Source organism: Pyrus communis, chromosome 13 (genome assembly GCF_963583255.1).
Source record: "Pyrus communis chromosome 13, drPyrComm1.1, whole genome shotgun sequence".
NCBI classification, from domain to species: domain Eukaryota; kingdom Viridiplantae; phylum Streptophyta; class Magnoliopsida; order Rosales; family Rosaceae; genus Pyrus; species Pyrus communis.
Window position 1 is genome coordinate 25,114,856 of NC_084815.1, and position 25,719 is coordinate 25,140,574.

General features: G+C 37.2%; 4 protein-coding genes and 1 pseudogene across 6 annotated transcripts; 3 read left to right on the forward strand and 2 right to left on the reverse strand.

The window, feature by feature from the left end:
* Nucleotides 1-5,958: 5,958 nt before the first annotated feature.
* On the forward strand, nucleotides 5,959-12,866 carry LOC137712839 (probable serine/threonine-protein kinase SIS8). 2 transcript variants are annotated; one of them, XM_068452012.1, is made up of 13 exons: nucleotides 5,959-7,111; nucleotides 7,887-8,324; nucleotides 8,418-8,518; nucleotides 8,764-10,034; nucleotides 10,160-10,200; nucleotides 10,294-10,362; nucleotides 10,852-10,952; nucleotides 11,390-11,468; nucleotides 11,578-11,676; nucleotides 11,773-11,841; nucleotides 11,924-11,973; nucleotides 12,076-12,252; nucleotides 12,381-12,866. In XM_068452012.1, the coding sequence occupies exons 1-13, from the start codon at nucleotides 6,608-6,610 to the stop codon at nucleotides 12,466-12,468; spliced, it is 3,087 nt and encodes a 1,028-aa protein (XP_068308113.1). In that variant the 5' UTR covers nucleotides 5,959-6,607; the 3' UTR covers nucleotides 12,469-12,866. The 2 variants fall into 2 exon arrangements, with proteins under 2 accessions (XP_068308113.1, XP_068308114.1); XM_068452013.1 differs by having other exon boundaries at nucleotides 6,975-7,111; nucleotides 7,868-8,324.
* A 433-nt stretch (nucleotides 12,867-13,299) lies between these two features.
* On the forward strand, nucleotides 13,300-14,589 carry LOC137712840 (peptidyl-prolyl cis-trans isomerase FKBP17-2, chloroplastic-like; annotated as a pseudogene).
* A 376-nt stretch (nucleotides 14,590-14,965) lies between these two features.
* Nucleotides 14,966-17,506, forward strand: LOC137712526 (uncharacterized). Of its 2 annotated transcripts, none has more exons than XM_068451602.1 (10): nucleotides 14,966-15,143; nucleotides 15,278-15,347; nucleotides 15,536-15,603; nucleotides 15,698-15,759; nucleotides 15,885-15,966; nucleotides 16,076-16,309; nucleotides 16,526-16,654; nucleotides 16,744-16,805; nucleotides 16,885-17,001; nucleotides 17,340-17,506. In XM_068451602.1, exons 1-10 carry the CDS (start codon nucleotides 15,093-15,095, stop codon nucleotides 17,389-17,391), a joined length of 927 nt encoding a protein of 308 aa, XP_068307703.1. In that variant the 5' UTR covers nucleotides 14,966-15,092; the 3' UTR covers nucleotides 17,392-17,506. The 2 variants fall into 2 exon arrangements, with proteins under 2 accessions (XP_068307703.1, XP_068307704.1); XM_068451603.1 differs by having other exon boundaries at nucleotides 14,968-15,143; nucleotides 17,346-17,506.
* A 34-nt stretch (nucleotides 17,507-17,540) lies between these two features.
* LOC137712525 (golgin candidate 2-like) lies at nucleotides 17,541-21,668 on the reverse strand. Its single transcript, XM_068451601.1, has 9 exons — nucleotides 21,408-21,668; nucleotides 20,082-21,197; nucleotides 19,818-19,928; nucleotides 19,578-19,637; nucleotides 19,209-19,266; nucleotides 18,630-18,775; nucleotides 18,216-18,341; nucleotides 18,081-18,128; nucleotides 17,541-17,986 (listed from the first exon to the last, which is right to left on the reverse strand). Exons 1-9 carry the CDS (start codon nucleotides 21,459-21,461, stop codon nucleotides 17,651-17,653), a joined length of 2,055 nt encoding a protein of 684 aa, XP_068307702.1. The 5' UTR covers nucleotides 21,462-21,668; the 3' UTR covers nucleotides 17,541-17,650.
* A 546-nt stretch (nucleotides 21,669-22,214) lies between these two features.
* LOC137712527 (ras-related protein RABA6a-like) lies at nucleotides 22,215-24,425 on the reverse strand. Its single transcript, XM_068451604.1, has 2 exons — nucleotides 24,088-24,425; nucleotides 22,215-22,731 (listed from the first exon to the last, which is right to left on the reverse strand). The coding sequence occupies exons 1-2, from the start codon at nucleotides 24,309-24,311 to the stop codon at nucleotides 22,278-22,280; spliced, it is 678 nt and encodes a 225-aa protein (XP_068307705.1). The 5' UTR covers nucleotides 24,312-24,425; the 3' UTR covers nucleotides 22,215-22,277.
* Between the last annotated feature and the right edge of the window lie 1,294 nt (nucleotides 24,426-25,719).

Consider the following 25,719-nt stretch of genomic DNA (forward strand, 5'->3'; position numbering starts at 1 on the left):
TTCTGTCTTCATTTGCTTATCGGTGTTGCCACTCTCGAACTTTCAGGCAATAGGCTACGACGAAAACGAGTTTTTTATTTTACTAAGCCATCATATTCATTATTCACCCAAAAATGCTATTCTTATCACATATTTGTATCTCATTTGTACTAATTTTTTTTTTTAAAGATAAGACCCACATGTATCGATAGACCTTAACCAAGATGGAGCCATCCCTGGAGCCCAGAAGCGAAGCTATCTCTCTTGAGACTAGCCCACAAGAATCCATCTCAGGATTAGAACCTGCACTACAAAGCCTAAACATGGAGGTCACTGAAGCTGCTGAATCGACCTTTGAGAAGGAAGAAGAGCCACTATTAGAAGAATATGAAAGATTGAGAATTACTTATTCGTGGATAGCTCTTTAAAGAAAAGGTTCATACCTCTATTAGAGATATGGTATAAATAGATGATAAATGTACTCTTATTTACGTTATTTTTTATGTGGTTTAGTTTATAAATCATTTGATAAGTATCGTTTTCAGTTTTTATTTTTATTACAGCTAAAAATTATTTACGAATAGAATTGTTATTATCTAAAGATCAATTACAAACCCAACTTATAATAGAAAAAATATTTCCATCTTATAGAATATAGACCACGATTAATTTTTGTGATAACTACAGAACTTTTATATTTGATACCAATGCTTTACATATATAATTATAATATATTAATAAAAATGTTGCGGTCCGTTGATATCAAATGAGAATATGATGATGACAAGACAACATTTGGCTTGACCGGTTGATGATTGATCAACCGTTTTGACTTTGAAGGGGTTTTCAAACCAATATAATAGCTCCAACGTTTTGCTTATTCAGAACCTTAGTCAGGGTCTCTGCAATTTTAGCTCCAGTTCACGGCCGGCTGGGCTAAAACTTAACTGTATAAGCAGAACAAAAAATGTCGTCTGAGCATTAGGCGCTGCGCAGCTGCTGCCGAGTCAAGTTGCAGCATTTCGTCTAATTTGGTATATTCCCGTGCATGCAAGACATTGGAGTTAATCCATTTTTTAACATAACAAAAACTTTTTGGTATATTCTCATGCATGCATGCAAGACTTGGGAATAAACCTATTTTTGAACAAAAAGGGATCAAACCAACATTCTCACTTCCAAATATTTCCAAATTTAAAGGAAAAAAATTGGTTCTAACCTGTCATGCAAAATAACTTAAATAAAATATAAAAGTAAAATTAATAAGAGGAAATTAATTGCTGAAACTTTGCGTGCGTACGTGCATGCATGGACCATATGGTCCAACACATCCCCTGCAAACTTTGTATGATATGATTTGACATTTGCACGCAATAAAACCACGAAAATTCGAGTTTAACTTGTGATAGAAAATTGGGATTTAATTAAATTATGTGATGTAAAAACACAACTATTAAGTATATACATTTCATCAATTTTTAGAGGTCCAGAAGCTCCCGCATGATCCCTGGTAATTAGGGCATTTGGAATAGGACAAAAGCAAAAAAGTTTTACTCTTTATCTATATCTGAAGACTTTAGTTATTCTGCCTGATCAACGGCTCTTCTTTTCGTCATCACAATGTGGATAAACAGAATAAGGATAATATAAAGCTCAAGACAAATTGGCTGTACAGATGCAAAGCCTCCAGCTTGAGAGAAATAGACTCCAGCCTCCATCTAATCATTTCCGATGAACCCGAAGAACCTTTGAAAAGGTATAATATGTGAAGTCATTTTCATTTTGATCAATAAAAAATAAAAATAAAGAAGAGAAAAACAAAACTTAGATGCGTTTTTAATTATTTAGTAAAGTTAATGTACATATATCAAGAAACCGATATGTCATGCATGTCTAATTTTCATTTTCATAAATGTGTAATTGCGTTTTACTGATTGATCATATGTTATAATACAAGTCAATAATGACCTTTAAAAAAAAATTAACCATACAAGACGGCTAAAGGGATAAAAAAAACACTACGAAATAAAATTTTAAAAAAAACTCACATCATAACATTTAAGCTATACCCAAAACCAAACCCATACAACCCACAATATATAAACCCTACTTTAACCCACAACCCTAAACCTAAGCAGCGCCACCATATACTTCTTTGCATATTCCCATAAAGAACCTGAAGAACAATGGAGGGATATGCAGACTCAAATTTGGTCTCAAATAATTTAGCTGCACATAAAAGCGACCAGATCTTGATTCACTCGTACTATAACACATGAATAAGTAAAACACAACCACATTTTAGAAAGAAAAAAAATTGGGCATGCATCACTTGTATGTTTCTACATGAGTAAACCTCAACAAAGTCCTTCAAATCTATGATGCATCGAAGTTTAGTGAACTTGACATGAGAAGAAAGTCCTCAATGGGGAACTCAGATCTAAGCATAGCTCAGATCAAATCACCACAAGAGGATATCATTCACTAGAAGAAAGACATAAATGAGTGGTAAAAAAAAAAAAAATTAGGAGGGAATGGGAGGAAGTATAAGCGCTGGCTCTGCCTCCTCTCATCAGTGGCTAGAGTCAGAGAAGGAAAATAATGATCGACAGTGAATGATGATCTTATATATAAATAAACAGATATGATTAATAAAATACGTATTATAACATATACCAACAAAAGAAAAAACACACCCCAAAAGCTGACTCCAAAACCAGTAATATTTATTGGTCAACAATCAAACTTCACTAATATTTGGGTTTATGCGTGGAAAACCCCTACATTACATAGCTGTAATCCGTTTTTTCTCCTCCCGCGTGCCTGGAACAATTGAATACTTCTGATTTGTACGATCGTTGTCGTAAAATTTGATCCATATTATCATATTCTGAGTGCACACCATGTACTCTTCCATTGTTAGGCCACATGCTCAAAGCTTGTTATTTTTAATAGACGAGCTAACTAATCACTTAGGCGAGATTTTTCAATGGTATATGAATACGGGACAAAACACCACATGCTGTTATTATATATAATTGGAGAAACACTTGAAAAAAAAAAATTTACTCTAATTATATAATGACATATAATGTTCCGCCCCTTATTCTAGCACACTAAAAAGTCTCTCAATCACTTGGGTTTGTTTATCTTCGAGCTACGAGCTTTGAATTTAACTGGTTAACTACATTTTCAAGAGATTAATAATAAAAACTTTGTATTTGTTAATTACCTTTGAAGATCTATTCTTAAGTTATATTGAGAACAAAATCATACATAACTTTGTTCTTTTCCAAATACTGTGACATTTTCAGTACGTATCCTAGCTATCCTTGTGTTCTTTGATGTAGGACTCACAAACCTGAATATAAAAGTGGATTGTTCAACTAAATTTGATTTATTTGTATTTTCCATTGTAGAGGGCATGCGTATATGCGTGCGTGTGCATGTATGTATACGTATCTATTGTACATAATATATATACTTTTATATTTGTTGGCTTGAATTATATATTGGATTTTGTATCTATCAATATATATATATATATAGACACACACACACATACATAACAACTAAGACAAGCTAATAAATATAATAATTCATTTTATCTTCAATGACACACCCCAACCGAAAATGTCCACATGTGCATCTGAATCGTGATGTGCTGGCTTTGTCACTTGTTTAGATGTCGGCTAGTACATCTTGAGTTAGATAGACATATGAACATAAAAAATTAAAAAAAAATCTATGTGTTCAACCTGCTAGGACCCATTCCTCGCGCAAGATTGTGGTCATTGTGTACAACACATATAAAAAATTCCTCCCTAAAATATAACATGCTTTATTGTCACATGGCCCGCAAATACAATATCTCTCCAAAAAAAAAATGAGGTTGCTGAAGAATTATTGCGAATAAAAGAGATGATAAAAAGATAAGAAAAAATCAGAACAAAGATGAGATTGCAAGTTGAATTTATTAGTACTGAGAGAAAATTTAAAAACTTTATTGGAGACAGAAGATACATGAAATGTTTTCAAACATTGGAAAAATACAGTTGAACAAGTAGCAAAATGGAATTTGCCCACCAACAAAACAAATTATTTAACTAGAGCCCGTTGTAGGAAATTTATATGTTTTTTGTTTTTATTGAACGTTCGTGAAACTGTAAATATGACATGAAGAAAATTTAACGTGTGTGAAATTGTAAATACGACATGAATAAAGTTCGGCATGTTTCCTAATTTGTACTTAGAATTAGAATTAAGAAATTATACTCAGCTTATTTACGTGTTTACTAATCATAAATGGACACATGAGGCCATTACAAAATACAAAATTTAATTTAATTTTTGTTTGTTTATATAAGCAATATTGAGGAATGGAGACCCGCGGTGCAAGATGAATAATTTGACTCTTAGTTTTGAATGAATTTGACTTTTTAGGAGGGATGGTATTAGAATATAGAGTTAGAGTTCATTGCTTTTTAGGAAATTAATTTTGCACGTTTTCTTCGTTTTTATCGCTCAATTCTTCTTTGACTTATGTAATTCAAAATTATTTTTTAATCAAAACAGTCTTTGAGATTTGCATAACTTATCATTTTGGTCCATGAGATTTGAAATCAATAGAAATGATCACTAAGTTTGTCCACCATCAATTATTTTAGTCTTTCAATGAAAAATTATATTACATAAGGACTAAAATAACAAAAATACTCTCAATTTAATAAACAATGAGTTGAGGGTATTTTTTGGGAAGTTTTAACGAAAAGCCCATGGTACTGTTCATTTTAACGAAAAATCACATTTTTACTTAGTTTTCCTTATTTTTTGTCATTTTAGCCTTATTTAATGGAGATTTTTCAAGGAATGACTAAAATGATTGATGGTGGATAAACTCAGAGACTACTTCTATTGATTTCAAATCTCAAGGACCAAAATAAGGAGTTATGCAAATCTCATGAACCATTTTGGCTAAAAAAGCCATTCAAAATAAACATGCACGAGGATAAAAATGATGTGAAGAAATCACTTCATTATTTTTGCTCATTATGCCATGACCATTATTTTTCAAATTTAAACTAAGCATATACAATAAATTATCGAGAACATTGCCATTTTGGTAATCAAATTGGTTCTCATTTCAATTCAGGTGAATGAGTAAACAACTTATATCATATCATTCCAAATAATTTTGATAAAATCAGTACTATACTTTTTAATGTGCATGAAGAGAGGTAAGAACTCATGTGCATAGAGAGAGTACATCCATTATATTCAACATGGCCTTCTGTTTGTTCGAGATGAGAAAATTTTCAGTATGACGGAAACACGATGTATACACCAATTGTCATAATACTTTGTTGGAATTTTTTTTTTTTTTAAATTTCCAACTAATTGTATTATGACACTTAAAAATTCAGTCGTTTTTCTGGCACATTTAAAAATTTGTCGTTCAAGACAATTTAGTGTACAAGTTCAAAGAGAATTTGGTGAATTCAGTCTCCTAATTAATTAAATTATATAAACATGTCATTTAATGGTGTTGATACCATATTCTGCTTTTAGGAGTTGGGTGTGAATTTTTTCACCTGCAGTTCAAGTGAGTTTTGTCCTTTAGCTCCAAAAGTGACGTTTAAATCAAAACGGACAAGACCTTTATTTTGCTCGAAATAGCAAATACTTTTGCCCAATCTGTTCTACTAATTCCCATATTCCATTTTCTCTTACAGTTTAACTTTCACCACACATCGTCCCAACTCATGCCAATTCCCACCATCACCCCTTAAATTTTTGGTACTTCCAGTTCCCCAACGGAATGACCGAATTAGAGAACCAGTTTTATACACAAAAATGTGTGTACGTAGAGAGAGAGAGAGAGAACGGCTGGATGTGTATCAGTGTATGTGTTTCCCACCAATTTAACCTTTCTATGGGACTGAATTATCCTTTAAAAGCTTGTTCCGTTCTCTCTCTCTCTCTCTCTCTCTTACTTTCTCTCTCCTCACCTCAACTCAAGTGGGTCATTCTCTTCGAGGTCCTACGCTCCCACTTGCTGGTCTTTGCTGTCTTCTGCCTCTGCTACCTGCCCCCCTTTTTTTCTCTTTTATTTTTCTTTCTTTTTTTTCAAACTTCATACTAATACCAATACCCTTCTCTCTTTTCTCTATGCTTTTTTTCTGTTTTTGAATACAAAGAAAGAAGAAGATCCATTTCTCTCTCTGTTTTCGGAAAATTTTGCTTCTTGGAGGAGGTAACATGGATCAAAGTTTTGATATTTGATTGATACAATCCTGTTGTGGGTATTTGTTTCTGGGTTGAATTTGTATTGCTTTGTGGAAAAGTACTTTCAATCTAGGCATCTGGGGTTTTCTTGGTATTGCTAAAGGTTGAAACTTTACTGGGGTATTGCTTGGAATGGTGATTTCTGGCTTTTGGACATGAGTGGGGTTTTTTTGACCCTGTGAAGTGCTTCTGCAAAAAGGGCTTTTTGGATTGCTTTTCAGTTTGCTTGCTTTGTGGTGATATAGTGCTTAGGATTTTATGCTTGGTCCAAGACAATGGAGATGTTTGTGGCCAGATTATTATTTCTTTGGCCTTCGATTTTGTTGTGACTTATGAAAACGATATGAAGAACCTTCTTAAGAAACTGCATATCATGTCCAACCAATCAGAAGGTTCAGAAGGGTCTGCAGCTTCATCAAGGGGCAGTAAGTCCATTAGCAAGTCATCCCCTGAAACCGAAAGGCTTTTGCACTCGAGGTCCCATCAGGGTTCTGAGCATAAACCCTTCTCGGGGATTTCGGGTTGGTTGAATTCAGTTGCCAATAAGCATGGCCCTAGTCCCCCATCATCTTCGAATGTCAATAGGGCAGCGAGAGTGGAGCAGCCACCTGATGCAGCTGTTAGTGGGAGTGGTTTAGATGTTGTTTCGGATACAGGTAGGCGCGATTCGTGGTCTAGTACCTCGAGGGATGCTGATATAGCAGAAGAGTGTCAGATTCAATTGGCTTTGGAATTGAGTGCTAGGGAGGATCCAGAGGCAGTTCAGATTGAGGCTGTTAAGCAGATTAGCTTGGGGTCTTGTGCTCCTGATAATACTCCAGCTGAAGTTATAGCATACCGCTATTGGGTACGTTTCTTTTCATGTACTACTCTGAATGAATTTCGGTTGACTTACTGTTCATTACCTTCGAATACATTCAAACTAAACCGAACGGTGATCAACATTCCTTCATTAAATTTAAACTTGGAATTTGTTTGGTTAGCCAACTTTCTGCTTATAATATGCCGGAAACTATATACAGAGAAACGAATTTCAGTTGTCGTCTGTCCGTAGATGATAGTATCCTAAGTACTAGGCTTTAGTTACCTTCGTTGCCAAAAGTATGAAAAAAAGGTTGTACCGAAAGGTATTGGTGTCAACATCATTGCTCCTGTGATCCTTGCCTCTTCATTACCTGTGATGAATGAGACACCAGAGACCTTTTATTGATAACCTTCTAGCAGTTTGAACAATGTAGTTGTAAGTCATCATCAACGGTGCTGTGTCACATCTGCATCTACTTGTGCCAAAGCACGAGTAGTGAATATACACAATCTATACCTGTACAAAAATTGGGAAAGCAAGTGGGTGAAGGGTGGGTGGGACTTCTACATTTTGGGAAGGAATAAATAGATTCCTAGTGTCAGGAACAACCGCCAAAAACTGGAGTATTCCTGTCCTGTCTGCTCATCAACATGGCTATACTGAAAATTTAACCCTTCAACCTAGAAGCTTACGTCTGTGTTCAACTTCTATGTTATGTTTTCGCTGGCAACATGTAGTGGTTCTTGAATTTAATTGTCTCTTCAGTTTTGTAATGTTTAATTCCGTCTCATATCGTAGATTTATCCATTCTTCACAGAATTACAATGCTCTTAGCTATGATGACAAGGTCATGGATGGTTTCTATGATCTGTATGGAATATTGACGGAGTCAACCTCCGAAAGAATGCCTTCCCTTGTTGATCTGCAAGGAACACCTTTGTCAGATAGTGTCACCTGGGAAGCAGTTTTGGTCAATAGAGCTGCCGATGCGAATTTGTTGAAACTTGAACAGGTGGCCCTAGAAATGGCTGTAAAGTCAAGTTCAGATCCTCTGGCTTTTCTAAACAGCAATCTGGTGCAAAAACTTGCTCTTTTAGTTGCTGACCGTATGGGTGGACCAGTTGCGAATCCTGAAAACATGTTGAGAGAATGGAAAAATCTTAGTTACAGTTTGAAAGGAACCATTGGTAGCATGGTTTTGCCACTCGGTTCTCTGACGATTGGATTAGCTCGACATCGTGCATTGTTGTTCAAGGTACTTGCTCTCAACAGTGGCATGTATGCTTTGTTCCATCATATTTCTTTCATTACTGGTTGCTTATCACTCACCTGTTATGTTGGTAACTAGGTTTTGGCTGATAGTGTGAGCATCCCATGCCGGTTGGTGAAAGGACAACAATACACCGGGTCCAGTGATATGGCAATGAACTTTGTAAAAGTTGATGATAGGTAAATTTTCTTACAAGTTTGTCACCTTTAATGAAGACAAGTCCTTGATTACATGGTGTTTTTGCCTTTTTTTTTTCATGCCTTAAGAAATGATTCTACAAGCATATATAAGCTATTTTGGACATGTTAATTGTCAAATATTGCCGAAAATGTTCTTGCCATTAAAGTGTGTTTCTTTATGTTTTTCTCATTTGAAGTTCCACAGTCTTAATCTGTTTTTAAGGTGTGTACAATGTGAATTTCAGGGAGTATATTGTTGATCTGATGGCAGACCCTGGCACACTTATTCCATCTGATGCAGCTGGATCACATATAGAATATGATGACTCTTACTTTTCTGCTAGTCCTCTGTCTAGAGACATTGATTCCTCTCATGTTGCTTCTTCCAGTAGTGGAGTTGGGAGTTCGTTTGAAGATCATTCAGACTTTGGAACATTAGAGAAGAAATCCAGGTTAAGAAATTTTGCTTCTTCCACAAGGGATTCCGAAGAGAGAGAAGAACCAGCTTCTCGTGATCTACCCAGACCAACTGAATTCGAGGAACAACCCAAGATGCCTTCAGATGAATTTAGATATGCCTCTGACGTAGAAAAGATGCTGGTGCAGGAACTTCCAGAAAAGCCAAATTATCCTTTTGCACATACGAGATCCCCTTCATGGACTCAAGGTGTTAGTTCTCCAGCCGTTAATAAAAAGCAAGTTAAGGATGTTTCTAAATACATGATTGTTGCTGCCAAGGAGAATCCAAATCTAGCTCAAAAGCTTCATGATGTTTTACGCGAGAGTGGTGTTGATGCTCCCCCGAACTTGTTTAGGGAAATATATCCAGAGGAGTTAGATGTGTCAACAGTCGAGACCAAACGCCGGGCAGAAGATAAGAACGAAAATAAAGAAAGGTTTGGAACACAAAAATTTAAAAGTCAAGATGATAAACGGCCAGCTCACTTTCTGCCTCCTTTGCCTCAGCAAAGGGTGAATCTTAAAGCTAGTACTTCCGGTCAACCGGAGATTCTTAAGCCTGTGGAAGGTTTAAGGGTCAGCCTTCCACTTGATACGAGGGACGTAACTGGCCAGAATATCTCATCACAGTCCGAAGCATATTCAGTTAAATATACAAATAATGTCCCTGTTGCTGCAGCAGCGGCAGCCGCAGCAGCTGTTGTTGCATCGTCTATGGTAGTCGCTGCAGCAAAAACAAGTACTGACACAAGTCTCGAACTTCCTGTGGCAGCTGCTGCCACTGCTACTGCTGCAGCTGTGGTTGCAACAACTGTAGCTGTCAGTAAGCAATATGAGCCGGGCATGAGAAGTGATGGAGATTCAGAAAGTGGTGGTTTTGAACCAAGGGGCAGTGGTGGCCATGAGCATGATGCTTCGGGAGTTAATTCAGAAGGCGAGCGAATATCAGATCGATCAGCAGGTAATGAAAGCACTAAATCTGATGTCACAATTGATGATGTTGCAGACTGCGAGATTCCCTGGGAGGACATCACCTTGGGTGAACGTATTGGACTTGGTACTGACCTCTGCATTATGCTATAAATATTGTACTTCTCATATCTAAACAAAAATAGTCTAAATGGTGTTCTGTCCCATACTCAAATTCTAATTTCATATGTTCATGCACCCTGGATACTGCAGGATCGTATGGGGAGGTCTATCATGGAGACTGGCATGGGACTGTAAGTTTTCAGATGCTCTTCCTAAAAGTTTAGCCATTGCGGTATTGTCTGCTGTGGGAGTTTTGAGCTTATTTTCATTATTTGGTTTTACAGGAGGTTGCTGTGAAGAAGTTTCTAGACCAAGACTTATTGGGTGAATCACTTGATGAATTCAGAAGTGAGGTAAAAGCTTCGGCCTTCGTCCATGTCATGAAATTTTTTGTGTTTGATCATTTTATGGCATCAATTCATGCTATTTCCTTGCTAAGAAGGTGGCACTGAAGGAAAAAGTTTGTTTGAGAGGGAGAGGAGTGGAGCAGTACGCTACTTAACATAAGAATTATTTCCACTTTTTATATAAATGTAGTTAAAACTCTGTAGGGACCACCATGGTTCGGTTATCGCTTTAGGTGTTCTAGATTCGTGTAGTTATAGTGAATGAAGTAAATAGTTCTCTCTCTCCCTGGTGTAACATTGTATCATTCTATGTACTTAGGCAGCAGTTGGTTGCTGGAATAAACATTAAAATGTTATGGAATCACATTTGCATTGGAATGGAATCGATGTTTAGGAAGTTAGAGGGTAAAGTAGACATATTTTCCATGTTTAATGTGCTTTCCAGAATCTTTCCTTCAAATATTGAGGTTAATCTTTTATTTGTAAAATTTGAAGGTTCGGATGATGAAAAGACTCAGGCATCCTAATGTTGTTCTCTTCATGGGTGCAATAACTCGCGCTCCAAATCTTTCCATTGTTACAGAATTTCTTCCAAGGTATTCCAGAACTTTCATTTTCTCTTTTTATGAAAACGTTACTTTCGACATCTTTGATGGATTCAACTCTTATTGACGTCACTAATAGTTCTTGATTCTTAATACTGTACGAATACAAGGAGCTTCTTTGCCTTGAGAATGCAACCATTTTTTTCCCTTCAAATCGCAAGTACCTTCACGAGGATTGGATTTTATTGTATTTTCTTTTTAACTATTACCCTCAGTTTCTTTGAAATAGGTAATATTAATATTTATTTGGAATCATAGTCTGGCTGAAACAAAACACAGCACTGATTTTGTGTTTTTTGTCTTATAGAATTCTGTTGTTTTAATCTTGGTCTATATATTTATGTATATAAGAAGTTTAAGAACTGCATTGTGTTGATTTGGTTAATTAATTATTTTCACGCGTTATTAATAGACGTCATATTTTGCAGAGGTAGTTTATACAGGTTATTACACCGGCCTAACAATCAATTAGATGAGCGGAGGCGCTTGAGGATGGCTCTTGATGCTGTAATATTCTCTTGTTCCTGCGGTTTATTCCAGTATGAGCCAACAATCATGTATTGTGATTGATAACTTCATCTAGCTTAACTTTTCTTTTCAATGATTAAATTTTCAGGCTCGCGGAATGAATTACTTGCATAACTGCACTCCAGTAATTGTACACCGTGATTTGAAGTCTCCAAATCTTCTTGTCGATAAGAACTGGGTTGTGAAGGTGTGTTTCTTATCTCTTTGGCGAAATTCCTGAACACCTTTAATGTATATTTAGAGATCAGTTTGGTAGTATGTGAAGTTTTCTGCTTGTTATTAGGTCTGTGACTTTGGATTATCACGAATGAAGAACAGCACATTTCTCTCCTCGAGGTCGACTGCAGGGACGGTAAAGCCCTTACTCAACAACTTACTCTTTCTCAAATGTTGCATATGTTTGATATTTTAAATCTTGAAACTTATATCTTCAGGCTGAATGGATGGCTCCGGAAGTGCTAAGAAATGAACCTTCGGATGAAAAGTATGCCCATATCTCCCTGCCAAATGTTGTATTATATATATTTAACTTTTGTTACCGTAGCTGGAGTTTTACTGATATATATAAATTTGGTTTACTGTGCAGATGCGATGTTTATAGCTACGGGGTCATTTTATGGGAGCTCTCTACGATGCAACAGCCATGGGGAGGAATGAACCCAATGCAAGTTGTTGGTGCAGTTGGATTTCAACATCGCCGTCTTGATATTCCAGATAATATAGATCCTGCAATTGCAGATCTCATTCGAAAATGCTGGCAAACGTGAGTATACTTTTGGAATCTTTTTTCTTGTTTGATTTTGATAATTGTAGTCTGTCATTTATAAATCAGTTCAAATGTGTATTTAGGCAGATGAACAAACCTTACATTGAACCTAATTAACATTGCAGAGATCCAAAATTGAGACCGTCGTTTACTGAGATCATGGCAATTCTGAAACCGTTGCAGAAGCCGATAGGTAGAAGTGGACAGACCTAGTGCACAAGTAGGCAAGAAGGTCCAGCCATCCTGCGTCGTAGAATCACCAGCTGGCTGGCTGAAACAGTGAATATCGGCTCGTTTGACAGCCAAAATATGGATGAAGGCAAGTTGTACATTTGATTGGAACAGCTTCTGAGAAAGATTGAAGATCATGACCTAACCTATACTCCAATTTTCGTTTTCGTTTTCTTTTTGCTTTTTCGGTTTCCTCCTCGTTTCTGTATTCCCAACAGGGCGGCCATTCGCAAGGTTGTGCATTTGTTTGTAAAGAATTCATTGGCAATTGGTGTAATCAATGTTTTGATTTCCGGTGTCCGTTGATCGGAAGAGTTTCTTGTTGCCTGAACCTTAAGGTGAAAAATCAATAGCGTGCTTAATGCAAATGGAGAATTACTGACAAATTGACATATCGAATCCAAACAACAAAGCTTTTTCCCACCAAGTAGGGTTAGTTGTATAAATCCTAAAACTACTGACAAATTGACATATCGAATCCGGTATACAAAATATCATTTGTACAACATTTGGCGGCCGCGTTGCTTATATTAGAGAAGTGGCCAGGTTAATAACGTTATATGTACTTCATTCAGTGACAGCGTTGCTTACTACCTATTTAATAGAGTTAAGCCGTAGTCATGTTCGCAGAATTCGTATGTATCAGAGAGACGGTCAGCAATGTAATCATAAAAGAGGCTTGTAGTCAAACAGAGAGAGGGCAACCCACCATTTAAATTTTCCATCAAATACATGGATAAGGTAGGGACCAGCACCTTCTTAATGGAAGAGTTTTTTGGTTCCCCATTTTTCCCTTGGCAGCTTCATCAACATTTTTATCTTATTAGAGATGGCCTCCTGTAGTTCTTCCCCATTTATCTCCCACTCTCTAACAAGACCAAACCACTTCTCTCCTTCCTCATCACAAACGCCGCCGCCTCCGCCACAAAATCTTCCTCCACAACCGCCACATTCTCCGACACCAATTCAGCAGCTCAGCACAAGTTCATCCGAGCAGCCGACGACACCGGTAAAAGAAGTGCAGAAAAAGCCATCCAAGACCAAAACCAAGGCAGACTCCACAGACTGGATAGCTTCCACGTTGACCAGAAGGTTTGGGATTGGTGCTGGCCTTGCTTGGGCTGCCTTTCTCACAGTTGGTGTAGTCTCTGAGCAAATTAAAACCCGCATTGAAGTCTCACAACAAGAATCAAACACAAGGTTTATAAATAAATATATATATATATATATATATTATATAGACACAAATCCAAAATTATATAATTTCACATCATGTGACATTATGTGTTTTTGCAGGAATGTTGAGAAAGAAGAAGAGGTGGTGTTACCTAATGACATAAGGTACATTTCTCTTTCATACATAATGTAGTTATCATGCACGTAATCACATCAGAATTTGGAAGTTAAGCGTGTCGAGGTAAGAACAGTACTAGCCAAGTACGGTTACCTTCCCTTCTAGAAGAGCTAAAAACGATTATGATAATATTTAGCAGAAAAAAAATTATAAAGCTTTCTTTCATTCAGGAATCACTTTTCAAGAAGCACTTAGATTAACAGCAAGTGTTTCCTATACACGCTGTTAGAAGAACTTTTGAGCATAAATGTATTTTACATAAGCAATTTCAAACGACCCTGGTTGAACACATGCATTTTTCAATGTAGATACTACGAGTTAAGAATGGGCGGCGGAGCTACTCCGAGGCCGGGGGACTTGGTGGTGATCGACCTGAAGGGCAAAGTAGAAGGCAGCGGACTAGTGTTTGTGGACACATTTGAGCGGGAGAAGAAGTCATTGGCTCTGGGGTGGGGTCCAGGCAGCCTTACAGCAAGGGAGTATGTGAAGGGATAGAGTATGTGATGAGATCCATGAAGGCAGGTGGCAAAAGGAGGGTGGTGGTTCCTCCAAGCTTGGGGTTCGGAGAAAATGGTGCAGATATGGGTCCTGGTCTGCAAATTCCTCCTTCTGCAACCCTAGAGTATATTATTGAGGTTGATAGAGTCTCAATTGCACCTGCGTGAGGAGGATCATTCATTCTTTTCTTCGTTAATTGTATATTTTTTATATTGCTAAAAGGAAAAAATGTGTAATAAATAACTTGGTTTCTTATTTTTGTTGATTTTGTATTGTCTACAAATTGGTTACGTATAGGGTTCAACTTGGATGGGGAGGCAGATTTTAGTACGTCCGGATCACGGGTTAAGTGTTATGGTATATATAATTGTATATTTGGAAAAAAAAAAAATTCAACCATTTATATTATGACACTTGGCATACAAGATCGTAATCACATATTAAAAAAAGTTATCGGATTGGAAAATTCCGATTTCAACCAATTTCGAGTAAAATATGTCATCCATTTCCAATCAAAAAATTGGATAGGAAATTGATGACATTTTAAACTTTAAAACAGAATATTTCCTTTTTAGCTTCTTAGAGAGAGAAAGCGACAGAGAGAGAGGGAGTAATGGTGTTAAAACTTCAGCCACAAACAATTTCCTGTTGTATTGAATTTTCAAAGAGCTTCCTTTCCACTTTTGATATCTTCAGCAGCGGCAAGCAAAGCATAGAGCTTTTTGTTCAGAAGCAAAAACCCAGAACAATTTCCATGGGAAAAGTCTTGGATTCCAATTTCTTAGCTCTCACTGCCATTGTCACTGTAATTATCTCTATCTTCCTCTCTCTGTCTCTCTCTCTAAGGATTTCTTCTTTTTTGTATGCTTGTTTTCCTATTAGGTTCATTTCTCTCTAGAATCTCTGAAATATGGTGTTTTTTTTTTTTGGTTGATGAAGGTGGGGTATCAGTTGTTGTTCTTTATAATCACTGCTCTTCTCAAGTTCGACAAAGTCACTGACTTTGCTGGTAATTCATCCCTCTGAATTTATTTCCGGACAATTTGATAGTTAATTAACTTAATTTCCTGCTTATCAATACTAATTAGAAACTGATTGGATTGTTTGGTCGCCAAGAAACGCTGTGACTGGATTTTGATACATTTCTGATTATTTTGTGTGTGTAATTATATTTGTTCTTCTTTTCACCTTTCACAGGAAGTACCAATTTTGTTATACTTGCTATTCTGACTTTGGTTGTGAAGGGGTCATGGCATTTTAGACAGGTATTGTATTATTAATTTCTTCTCAAAAGTGTTTAATTTGCTCGTAGTTCGCGTTGATACTGGATAAAGAAAATCTTCATGTTTTTGTTTTCAGGTAGTGCTGAGTTTGCTTGTGATAATATGGGGTCTTCGCCTCGGGTTGTTCCTACTGATGAGGTATTTTGTGATGCTTTTTGTGTTAATTCGGCGTACTTGAGGCACTACCACATGAGTATGGAGTATAACATTACCTATGTCGAAATCCAATCGCAATTTTAATACACAAAACGTTTCCTGATCAGGATTTTGCAGTGGGTAGAGGATCGGCGTTTTGATGAAATGCGTGGTAATATAGGGAAGTTAGCAGTTTTCTGGATATTTCAGGTTCTTTTGCTTTCCCTGTTTCCGGCTTTTATTGTGCATCATTGCGTTGTGCTTGTTCTCGGAAGGATAAAGTTGATTTGATTCTTAAAGCAACCTGATTTTTCTGCAGGCTGTGTGGGTATGGACTGTGAGTTTACCTGTAACAGTTGCTAATGCAAGCAACAGAACACCATCGCTCCAAGCTGTGGACATAATTGGATGGGTTATATGGTTTGTCGGTTTTTCAGTTGAAGCTGCAGCGGATCAGCAAAAACTGACATTCAAAGGTTCTCCACAAAATAGAGGAAAGTGGTGCAATGTCGGACTATGGAAATACACTCGCCATCCAAACTATTTTGGTGAGGTTAGTATCGAAAAGTTGTCCACAAACGATTTTAATTGATTTTTTGCGTCTTCCATCATATGCTTGCATTGTCTGCCTCACATATTTACAAATTATCCCATACCAAGAGTCACAATTGCGTCGAAACATCATTCATCCAACAAATTTCGACATGTTAGTAGCCTTGCATTCATTCTGTCAAAGTTAAATGAAACCTTGATAAATGTTGTTGCTCAGATATTCCTTTGGTGGGGAGTGTTTATTGCTTCCACGCCTGTATTGAAAGGTGCAGAGTGGCTGGTGATTTTTGGACCGATCTTTCTCACGTTGTTGCTTCTTTTCATCAGTGGCATACCAATGCTTGAGGTTTGCTTCTTCCCCTTTCTTCTGAGCTCATTGCAAATTCATAGCACTTGAAGAGTTGTAACTGACAATGTCGGGTTGAACAATAACAGGACTCTGCAGATAAGAAGTTTGGAAATGTGGACGAATACAGGCTGTATAAAAGATCGACTAGGTAAACTTCAGCTTTTCTTTTGGTATTTGTTTTTCGAGTATGAACTGTAATAACTGAAGACCAACATATTTTGTTTCAGCCCTCTGATTCCGCTATCTCCGGTTATATACAAGAACTTGCCGTTGTGGTTCAAATCGACTTTTCTCTTTGAGTTTCCTCTCTACAGTCGTAATCTTCCTCGGGAAGAGCCATACTGGTGAGGCTACAATCTGTTCGAAGTTATATAGTGTTGAGTTCATATATTTGCTTTCTATAATCGTAACACGAGTCTTCCACACATGGAAAACACTTAAACAAGAAGCAATTTAAACACACGATCAGCGCGCGCTCACATTCTACGAGTGAAAGAAGTCGGAAATCGACAGTCTAAAGTATCGATAGGAAGAAACCTTTTGGAAAATCAGGGTTTGAAATTGTGTTCTGGTTGGAAAACGAGTGATCTTTTTACTAGTGCATTGTCGTTTTTGCTAGCATTATGTTTTCATATGCCAAACTGTTTGTTTTAACTTGTAAGACGTTTGCCATCTGTGCAAGGTGTAGAACAAGCCCGGTAGAACGAAGAAGCGACGGATTGAAGATTGGCTAGCATACTATTCTTATGTAATACTTCGACTTGTAACGATTGTATACGTTTATTCGGTGAAGTATAATACTACAGTTGAATGGAATATAGACTTATTTCTCTTCTTTGAAAGAAGCAATATCGTAATCTTATCTAAACTACGGAGATAGGAATTCAAACTCGGGTGTACAGGTGGACTCGCTGCCCCTATATTCACGAAAAACGACTGGGATCGTATGAACGAAAGAAAAAAAAAATAAAAATACAAACAAATTATACTGTACTATACACCAGCAGTGTTGTTAATGTTTTCCAAGGATATGACAGACCCGGATTTGATCTTATTTGAAGCTTGGGAATGGGACATTAGAATGTAAATAACCCACAAGTGAAGGCACAAGAAGTAAATCCCGGACCATATTTTCGCAGTCGGATTCCTCCTCAAAAACACTACTCCGGCCATGAATAAAGACTCCAATTGCTGAAGTGCTGAACCCAGGTGCTTCCTGCCCGACCGGATTCTGTCTTCTAATAAAGGTCTGCCTGATTCTATGTCCCTTGATGAGGTCACGGAAAATTCGGTCAATGACTTGCTTTCATCTAGCAACCTTGAGACAGCCTGCATAACGCATAAATTTAGTACTGTCCCTCGGATACATCATCTTGCGGATTAAAGTTTCACCACAAAAGAATTATCGGTATAATTAACGTACCTCCATTCTGAACATAAGAGTTGCCTTCTCTGAGGAGAGAGCCTCAACCTGATTTAGGGTTTAGGGTTTAGGTAACCAGATAAAACCTCTCACTTAAATGACCAAGGGAATTAAGAAAGGGTTCAAATGACAAACCTGGGTTTGTTTATGAATCAAATGGTCAGTCATCTGAGCAAGCCTTCGCTTGAGCTCAATTTCTATATCTGTTGGATCCTCTATCTCTTTCCTTGTGAATTCAATGTTTGCTTCCAGCTTCTGTGCCTGAAACATAACACGTAATTTATCTTGTGAATAGTTATATCACAACATGAGGGCAATATATGAATCATCAAACTGTTCTATCAGGAAACAACATTTAATCAATGCTGTCAAAGGCTTTAAATCATAAGCTTATATAGTTCAAGCTCTATCTTTTCACACTATTCTATCAAGTTAGCATCCCATCCAAAGTAAATATTAACACACAAAGAGCGAACGGGGGAAAGACATAATGGATCAGCAGTTAATAAACTATCGCAAGTTTTCAATATTATAGTGAAATTCTCTAACCTTATCTTGCAATCGCACAACTTTATCGGTAACAAAGGCATACTCTGCCTCCAAAATCTCTTGTTCAAGTTCAATTCCTTTTGACGCTGCCATTTTCTTTAGAGATAATTTTGTTTGATGAGTGTCGGAGATCTTCCTCCTGAGCTCTACAAGAAGAAAAAAGAGTTCCACGTAATGATACACCAAACACAAACATTGATTTCAACATTGATAATTTAGTTTGATGAGTGTCGGAGATCTTCCTTACTTTATGAAATTATTCACTGCTTTGCTATATAAAGTCAACATGAGGCCAAAAAAGAAGTTGGTCTATTCTTAATCTACTAAGTAATATCTCATAAATTCAAGCACACTTCACCAAAACACAAATTAAGATCGTTAAGGGGGATTAGTTAACCAAACCCTGTGACTATTGTTCACAGGGGACTGATCAGAAAATTTATTATAGTTAAATCCTTTAGCAAGAGGTAGCCCTCGAGATCAAATTTATATTTGAAAATGAAAATAAAATAAATAAATTTAAAGAAGTTTTCTAGCTTCCAGACCCAATACATTAATTTGCGATTCTAGAGAACCTACCTTCCTGGTTCACTTCTTTTAACTCGATTTGATGTCGAAGTTCTGCTACCTGATTCGCCTGGACTCCCAAAAGAATAAAAGAAGAAAAAGGGAAACGTTTCAGCAGGACTAAAATACAAAAACAATAGTATTGAGAAGTAAGGCAAAGCACACGAGAAGCATTTCAAATTCCCAAAAATTTAAATGAAAGACAAGAAGGAATGATTTTAAGCGAAGGAACGATTTTTACAGTATGATTTCATCCACCATTTTTGAACCATCAAGACAATTTAACCACCTGGACAACTCTATTGCTCAAAACTTCAATTCAGAAGATTATAAAATGTCCATAGGACCACATCAATCATCTAAATCAGGATACAATCATACCTCTAATTGAAGATTCCATTGAACATTGGCTAGGGATTTTGCAAGGTCTGCATTTGCAGTCTGCAACCAATTTTAACCTTTAGTAATAAAAAAAAATTCCTAAATATGAGCACGGACTAAAAAGGTCAACAAAAAGGGAAATTCATACTTCTAGACGTAGCGGTAAAAAATATGAACTCAGACTGAAATAGAATATTTTTCTAATACGCATAAGAAACAGATGGAAAAAGGTTGTAGTACCTCCAGTTTAGCCAACCGCGCAAAGGCTTCCATTCTAGTGTTGTTATGTTTCTGCTTTTCTAAATCAGCAGCTTCCATGGTTTCCATCATAGTCATTTGCAGCTTTGAAGCCTGAAGCAGAAGGTAAATTTAAGTAATAACATTTTACGCAATACGATATAGACCTTCAATTTCCTAAGATAAAACAAAAATGAAAAAAATAGGATTAATGCAGCCAACCTAGGAAGAATGATATGAACAAAATCCTAATAATCTTATTCTTACCTCTTGTGCTTGTTGTTTCACTTGCTCTTCAAGTATTTTTTCCAAGCTCTGCTTCTCGCCCTCCAATCTGGCAACAATATTTTCCCTCTCTTTGATGGCCTCCACAGCTTTAGCTGCCGCTTTCTCCGCCAGAATCTTCTCCCTCTTCTTTCTCCTTTCCTCCTTTTCACGCTCACTCTCGGAATCAGAACTTGAACCTGAGTCTGTGTCCGACTCAGAGCTCCCATCAGTTACCGAAGTAAAACCTCTCTTTAAATCATCAGAGGTAGAACTTCTAGAGGCTTCATTAGACTCATGCTTTCTCAACCGATCACCCACATTCTCCCCTTCTAACTTCTTATTAGAACCCCCATCGTCCTTCTTTACTGAATGTAAATTACCCTCGGAAGAAAGCTCCGTAATATCAAAACGCCCACCATTTTCCTCATTTCCCTTATCTTTTGTTTCCTCCAAAGTGTTTAAACCCACATCTCTAAAATCCAATTCTCGTCCTTCCAAAATCTTACCATCACGCTTCAGCTCAACATGAGAAGACCTCTCCGGTGTATCTGAAACAGAAAAGCCAGATTCCTCCCCATCACTTACCTTCGCATTCAACTTACTTCCTTCCCCAACACTTGCCCTCCGCGGCGTCTTCACAATATTATTACCACCACTCTTTTGACTCCTCTTAGCCTCCAAAACCGACAAACTCGATGTGGAACTGGCACTCCCCTGCCTCCTACCATCCTTCCTCAAACTACGAACCCCGGGGAAACCATTGCCACGCCTCGCGGCAGAAGTAGTTCCCCGATTCGGTGTACTACTAAGGAGTTGAGTCCAGTCACTATCAGTAAGACTCTTCCTTGGTTTCGGAATTCCAACAATCTCTCTATCCCTATTACTATTACCACTACTACCATCATCATTAATGTTAATGTTGTTACTAACAATGCTTAAGCTAGGATCGCCGGTTAATTTTCCGCGATAATCGCTAATTTGATTTTCTAGGGTTTTCTTCTTCAACTGATCCTTCAAAGGCACACTGCCCTCCGCTTTCGTCGGAGTTTCCAAGCTCAATTCGTCGGCGATCTGCTTCTCGTTTTTCCGCAGCGACTCCGCAGCTTGCTGATCGATCTGAACCGTCCGTTTCACAATCACACGGATTTTACATTACTACTCCAAACAGATAGAACTCAAAAATTAAATAACACCAAATTAAAAATTGCAGATCGACTTGTTTGTTTCGAAGAATTAAAAAAAAAAATTTAAGACTTTTTTTAATTTAATTTTCGTTTAATTCTATAGTTTTCTGGATTGGGAGGAGAAGGAGGAGAAGAATTGAACCTGTTGGAGGAGAGTTTCGGCGGCTCTGAGCTTGGAGGAAATCCAGTCCGCCATTGTCGTTCTAGTTCAGCGAAACGCAGCGTTTAGTATTTCTCGAGAGAATCGAAGTGCATTGTTGGCGAAACGCAGCGTTTAGTATTTGCAGAGGATGAAGGAAGGGGACGGAGGAGGAGGAGGAGGAAATGGGACGGGAGAACGAACGATGTGAGTGAAAGGAGGAGGGAGGAGGGAGGAGGGTGGGAAATGAGAACGCCCGAGTGACGGGCGGGTGACGGTGTGAGTTATTGGGCCGTTAGATTTCGGGTGACCGGTACAGATTGTTTTGTGGGTCCCGCTGGGTTAAAGCGATGTGATTAAAGCGGGAAGGAGACTTAACGCCCGCGTTGGACAACGACCGACCAGCTAACGTTTGGTCGTTTTGGGCTGTTTGGTTGCGGTTTATGGTCTCTCAAAGGGTGAGCCCAACTAGATAAATTAGGGTTGGGCATACCGGTCTTTGGATTCCTAGATTCGAATTGGACCACTCAGCCCAACTAAAATTATTCGCTTCTTATTTTTAAATTTCAAAACAGTCTGAATTGGACTCGTTTGTGTAAAACCGCTTCATAGTACTTAATACACATATCATGAGAATATCAGAGAGTTTTTTGTTTTGTTTTTCAAAAATTTTAGAGGGAGATTGGTTACTCTTGCAACCAGCGCTATGACATATACCTGAATTTCGAACTTGAAGGACTTATACGTGGCATCTACTACCAACCGCCACTGGTATGGATTTACGTAAGTATTTACATGCACACCAACGAGGACTGCTAGCAGCACATAATACATATATCGTGAAAATTCATGTATACTTTTAGGTTACACTAACTAATTTGAGCAACAATAACTAGATTTTTTAGTAGCCGTAACTTCAAGATCATCACCAATATGGATGGTTTCTGTCGCACCACCAAGACTTCTACTCGCGGCACTCGTTTCTTCCACTTTTGCTTCCAAAATCTTTTGCCTAGTAATTTCATGAATCTTATAAACCATATCCAAAAACACTTGCTCCACGTTCACATTCTCTAACGCAGAAGTTTCCATGAAGCACAAGCCTTCTGCCTCTGCTAAACTTTTGCCTTCTTCCTCGTCGACCTCTCGAGACTGGCTCAAGTCCGACTTGTTTCCGACGAGGACGATGACCATGTCGGAGTTGCCAAATCCGCGAAGCTCCCGCAGCCAGTTTCTCACGTTTTCGAAGGATTGTCTCGCGGAAATGTCGTACACTAGAATGGCGCCGAGCGCCCCACGGTAGTATGAGCTCGTGATTGCTCTAAATCTGCATTGATAAATCAAAGTATAATTAACTGCCACTAGTCCGTAAGCATAAATATATCGCTTTTGACTTTAGTAATTAGTACTCATAACAAAAACGTTAACTATTGCAAAAGTGTGTTCTCTATAGGAAATAATTATGCTTATAAGTGCTTCTATAAGAAGTGATTTCATTACGAACACGTCCAAGTGCTTCTTGTAAATGCATCCTGAAGAAGCACTTAATATAGTTTGTAAACACTTATAAGTTTTTCAACGCAGTCAAAAGGATATATTATTTTGCAAGCAAATATTAGTGGAAGGGGAATCAAATCTACGATTTTATGTGCAAAAGATAAACATCCTTAATCACTTAAACTACAAGTCTATTACATTAAAAAAAATGTTTTAACCCTATTATAAAACAATCCCAAACAAACCCTGAATTTCGAAAATTCGCATGGTGTAGATCACACTCATAATATCTTGTTTTATTAATGCATATCATTTGCATGGTCTGTTTTATTTAATTTAAGAACGTTACGTATTACATTTTTCGATGCAGAAACCTTTTTCTACCACCTCAAGAATCCAAGATTAAAAAAGTTAACTTGAGCAGATGAAAAGCATGAAACTACTAGCCCGTTCCCTTTTAAAGAACAAAAAATAATGAAATTAGGGTAAAATACCCTAATTGGCGGCCATTTTTACCCGAATTAGCGGCCACCCAATGGTTAATCACGTAATGACAAAGACGTCCAACAAAACAAATAAAAGGAATCAGATTAACGAACTCCAAACTTTGAGGCAAATAGTCCACTAAGAATTTTACTTTAAGAGAGTTTCCTTATCATTTATCTTCTCAATTAAATTTGACGAAAGAGAAGTATAATTTGTATTTTGTATGTAAAAGGGCCCCACTTAGGAGTATAATTACAACTTTAGACGTTAAAGGGACCAAATCATGAAAGGGAAGGCACGGTTGGACAGTTGTGTTTGTATCCATAATCCAGTTGCTTCAAAAGATGGACAAACTTGAAAACATCTTTAAACTAAAAAAATATAATAAAATTAAAAAAACAAAAGAGAAGAACATATGAAAATTAGGGAAAACTAATCACATAGGAAAATAATATTCAACTTAATAAAAATTCTACATAAACGGGGAGAAGAATGTCGTTCTATCTATAGTGGATATAAACGGAAAAAAAACATAAACATGAAAGCGCACGGAAGCGGATAAAATGAGAATTGACTAACATACGATTTCAGAATGACGCATGATGTTCTAAACCAATAATGTAAGACGAGAGTTTCTCCCAAAGAATATGATCAAATGAAACACGATCAAAATTAAGAAGATGAAGCAAGGTAGGCATACCTTTCTTGGCCGGCAGTGTCCCAAATTTGAGCCTTGACAAGTTTATCAGCGACCTTGATATTCCGGTAAGCGAATTCAACGCCGATGGTGGGCTTGGAATCCAACCGGAATTCGTCTTTGGAAAACCTGGACAGCAAATTTGATTTGCCAACTCCGGAGTCTCCGATCAAAACTGCCTTAAACAAGTAATCGCACTCTTCATCGATCGAATCACCCATCAACATGTATGCTAATTACTTGACGATCCAATAAGAACAAGTTAAGAAAACTTCGAAACGAATTGGAAAGAAGCAAAGCAAAAGGAGAGGTGGAGGAAGATACGTTTATGTTGAAATATAATATACATACACACACACACACACACACACACACACATATACATATATATATATATATATATATAGATGGATAGGTTTTTGGGATTGTTCATTTGCTTTTGGAGGGTACCGAGTCTTTACATGTGAAAACGTTGAAAACGACATGATGAGTGCTTCCTCAGGCTGTCGAGGTTAGCGCGTGTCATTAGCACACGCTAAACAAACTTAATCTTTAATTCACCTCAAGTTTTTCTTCTACACAAATTACAACAGATAATGTTAGCGAGAAATAATTATACAAAAATATGAGTTATAGTGAAATAATTGTTCAACTAATATACAAAGTCGTAGTTTTAGTGAAAAGATATTTGTTGTTGTTCTCAATCTATTGAAATTGTCCTCGTAAATTGGGAGTTAAAACATAAAATGATATTGAAGTCATCTCAACTCTGAGTATTTACTATTAAGTAACAGATAATTACATAAAAATTCAGTAGTCAGTAACCGAAATCCTTAAAATATTTAGTTACCTTCAGTTGAATACCGGAAGTCCATCACGAATCCTCAAAATTGTATTGCTTTCCCTCTAAATTTTAATGCGGAGAGTCCATCATGTTGTCTTTCTGTCTTTCTTTTTTTTTTTTGGTCGAAAAAGCAAGCAATTTCCTTAAAAGATGGCACTAGCGACCACAAAGGTAGTCGACCGAAGAAAACAAACTTCACATAGAATTCAACGAAGGTGTCGCAGCGCAAAAAAATATCAACCTACAACAAGAAAAATACTCTAACCAAATTTTGCCACCAAAACTGTCAGACCGAAAAGAGCCAACAGACTAATATTCATTTGACATGTTACATGTGATTAGATTTGCATTTACTTGGTACAACAATGGATTGAGGCCTTACATGAAGCCCATTCCGTTTTTGGGCTTCAATTGGACACAACGGACACAAGCCTATCTGAATTGTTTTACTTATTTCCTTTTGTTCACAAGAAATTGAAAGGAAAATCTTTCATCTGCGACTGCAACCACCCAAAATGATTATTTATTTACAATAAAATTATTCGGACATACAAAATTAACATCATTTTGTTGCACAAAATCATCGTATTTGCTGCAAAACTCTTTAGTAGAAGTGGACTCTACAACTATGTGCGAATAATTAAAAGGGTATTAACAAGTGCTTCAGAATATATTAAAGAGTACGTTAACAATTGAATTGGTTTTATGTGTCTCAATACAATTACATGTTAATTTAGTTGAATCAAGAAATGGTTGCCTGGCTGGTGTCCTACCGTCGAAAACTTTGGATG

Coding starts and splice junctions, on each gene's coding strand:
- LOC137712839 (XM_068452012.1), top strand. CDS start 6,608: ATGAAGAACCTTCTTAAGAAACTGCATATCATGTCCAACCAATCAGAA. Junction 10,035..10,159: donor GGGTGAACGTATTGGACTTG/GTACTGACCTCT, acceptor TGGATACTGCAG/GATCGTATGGGGAGGTCTAT. Junction 10,201..10,293: donor ATGGAGACTGGCATGGGACT/GTAAGTTTTCAG, acceptor TTGGTTTTACAG/GAGGTTGCTGTGAAGAAGTT.
- LOC137712526 (XM_068451602.1), top strand. CDS start 15,093: ATGGGAAAAGTCTTGGATTCCAATTTCTTAGCTCTCACTGCCATTGTC. Junction 15,604..15,697: donor GGTCATGGCATTTTAGACAG/GTATTGTATTAT, acceptor TTTTGTTTTCAG/GTAGTGCTGAGTTTGCTTGT. Junction 15,967..16,075: donor CAGTTTTCTGGATATTTCAG/GTTCTTTTGCTT, acceptor ATTTTTCTGCAG/GCTGTGTGGGTATGGACTGT.
- LOC137712525 (XM_068451601.1), bottom strand. CDS start 21,461: ATGGCGGACTGGATTTCCTCCAAGCTCAGAGCCGCCGAAACTCTCCTC. Junction 19,267..19,577: donor AATGGAATCTTCAATTAGAG/GTATGATTGTAT, acceptor TTGGGAGTCCAG/GCGAATCAGGTAGCAGAACT. Junction 17,987..18,080: donor CTCTTATGTTCAGAATGGAG/GTACGTTAATTA, acceptor TGCGTTATGCAG/GCTGTCTCAAGGTTGCTAGA.
- LOC137712527 (XM_068451604.1), bottom strand. CDS start 24,311: ATGTTGATGGGTGATTCGATCGATGAAGAGTGCGATTACTTGTTTAAG. Junction 22,732..24,087: donor GACACTGCCGGCCAAGAAAG/GTATGCCTACCT, acceptor TTATCAATGCAG/ATTTAGAGCAATCACGAGCT.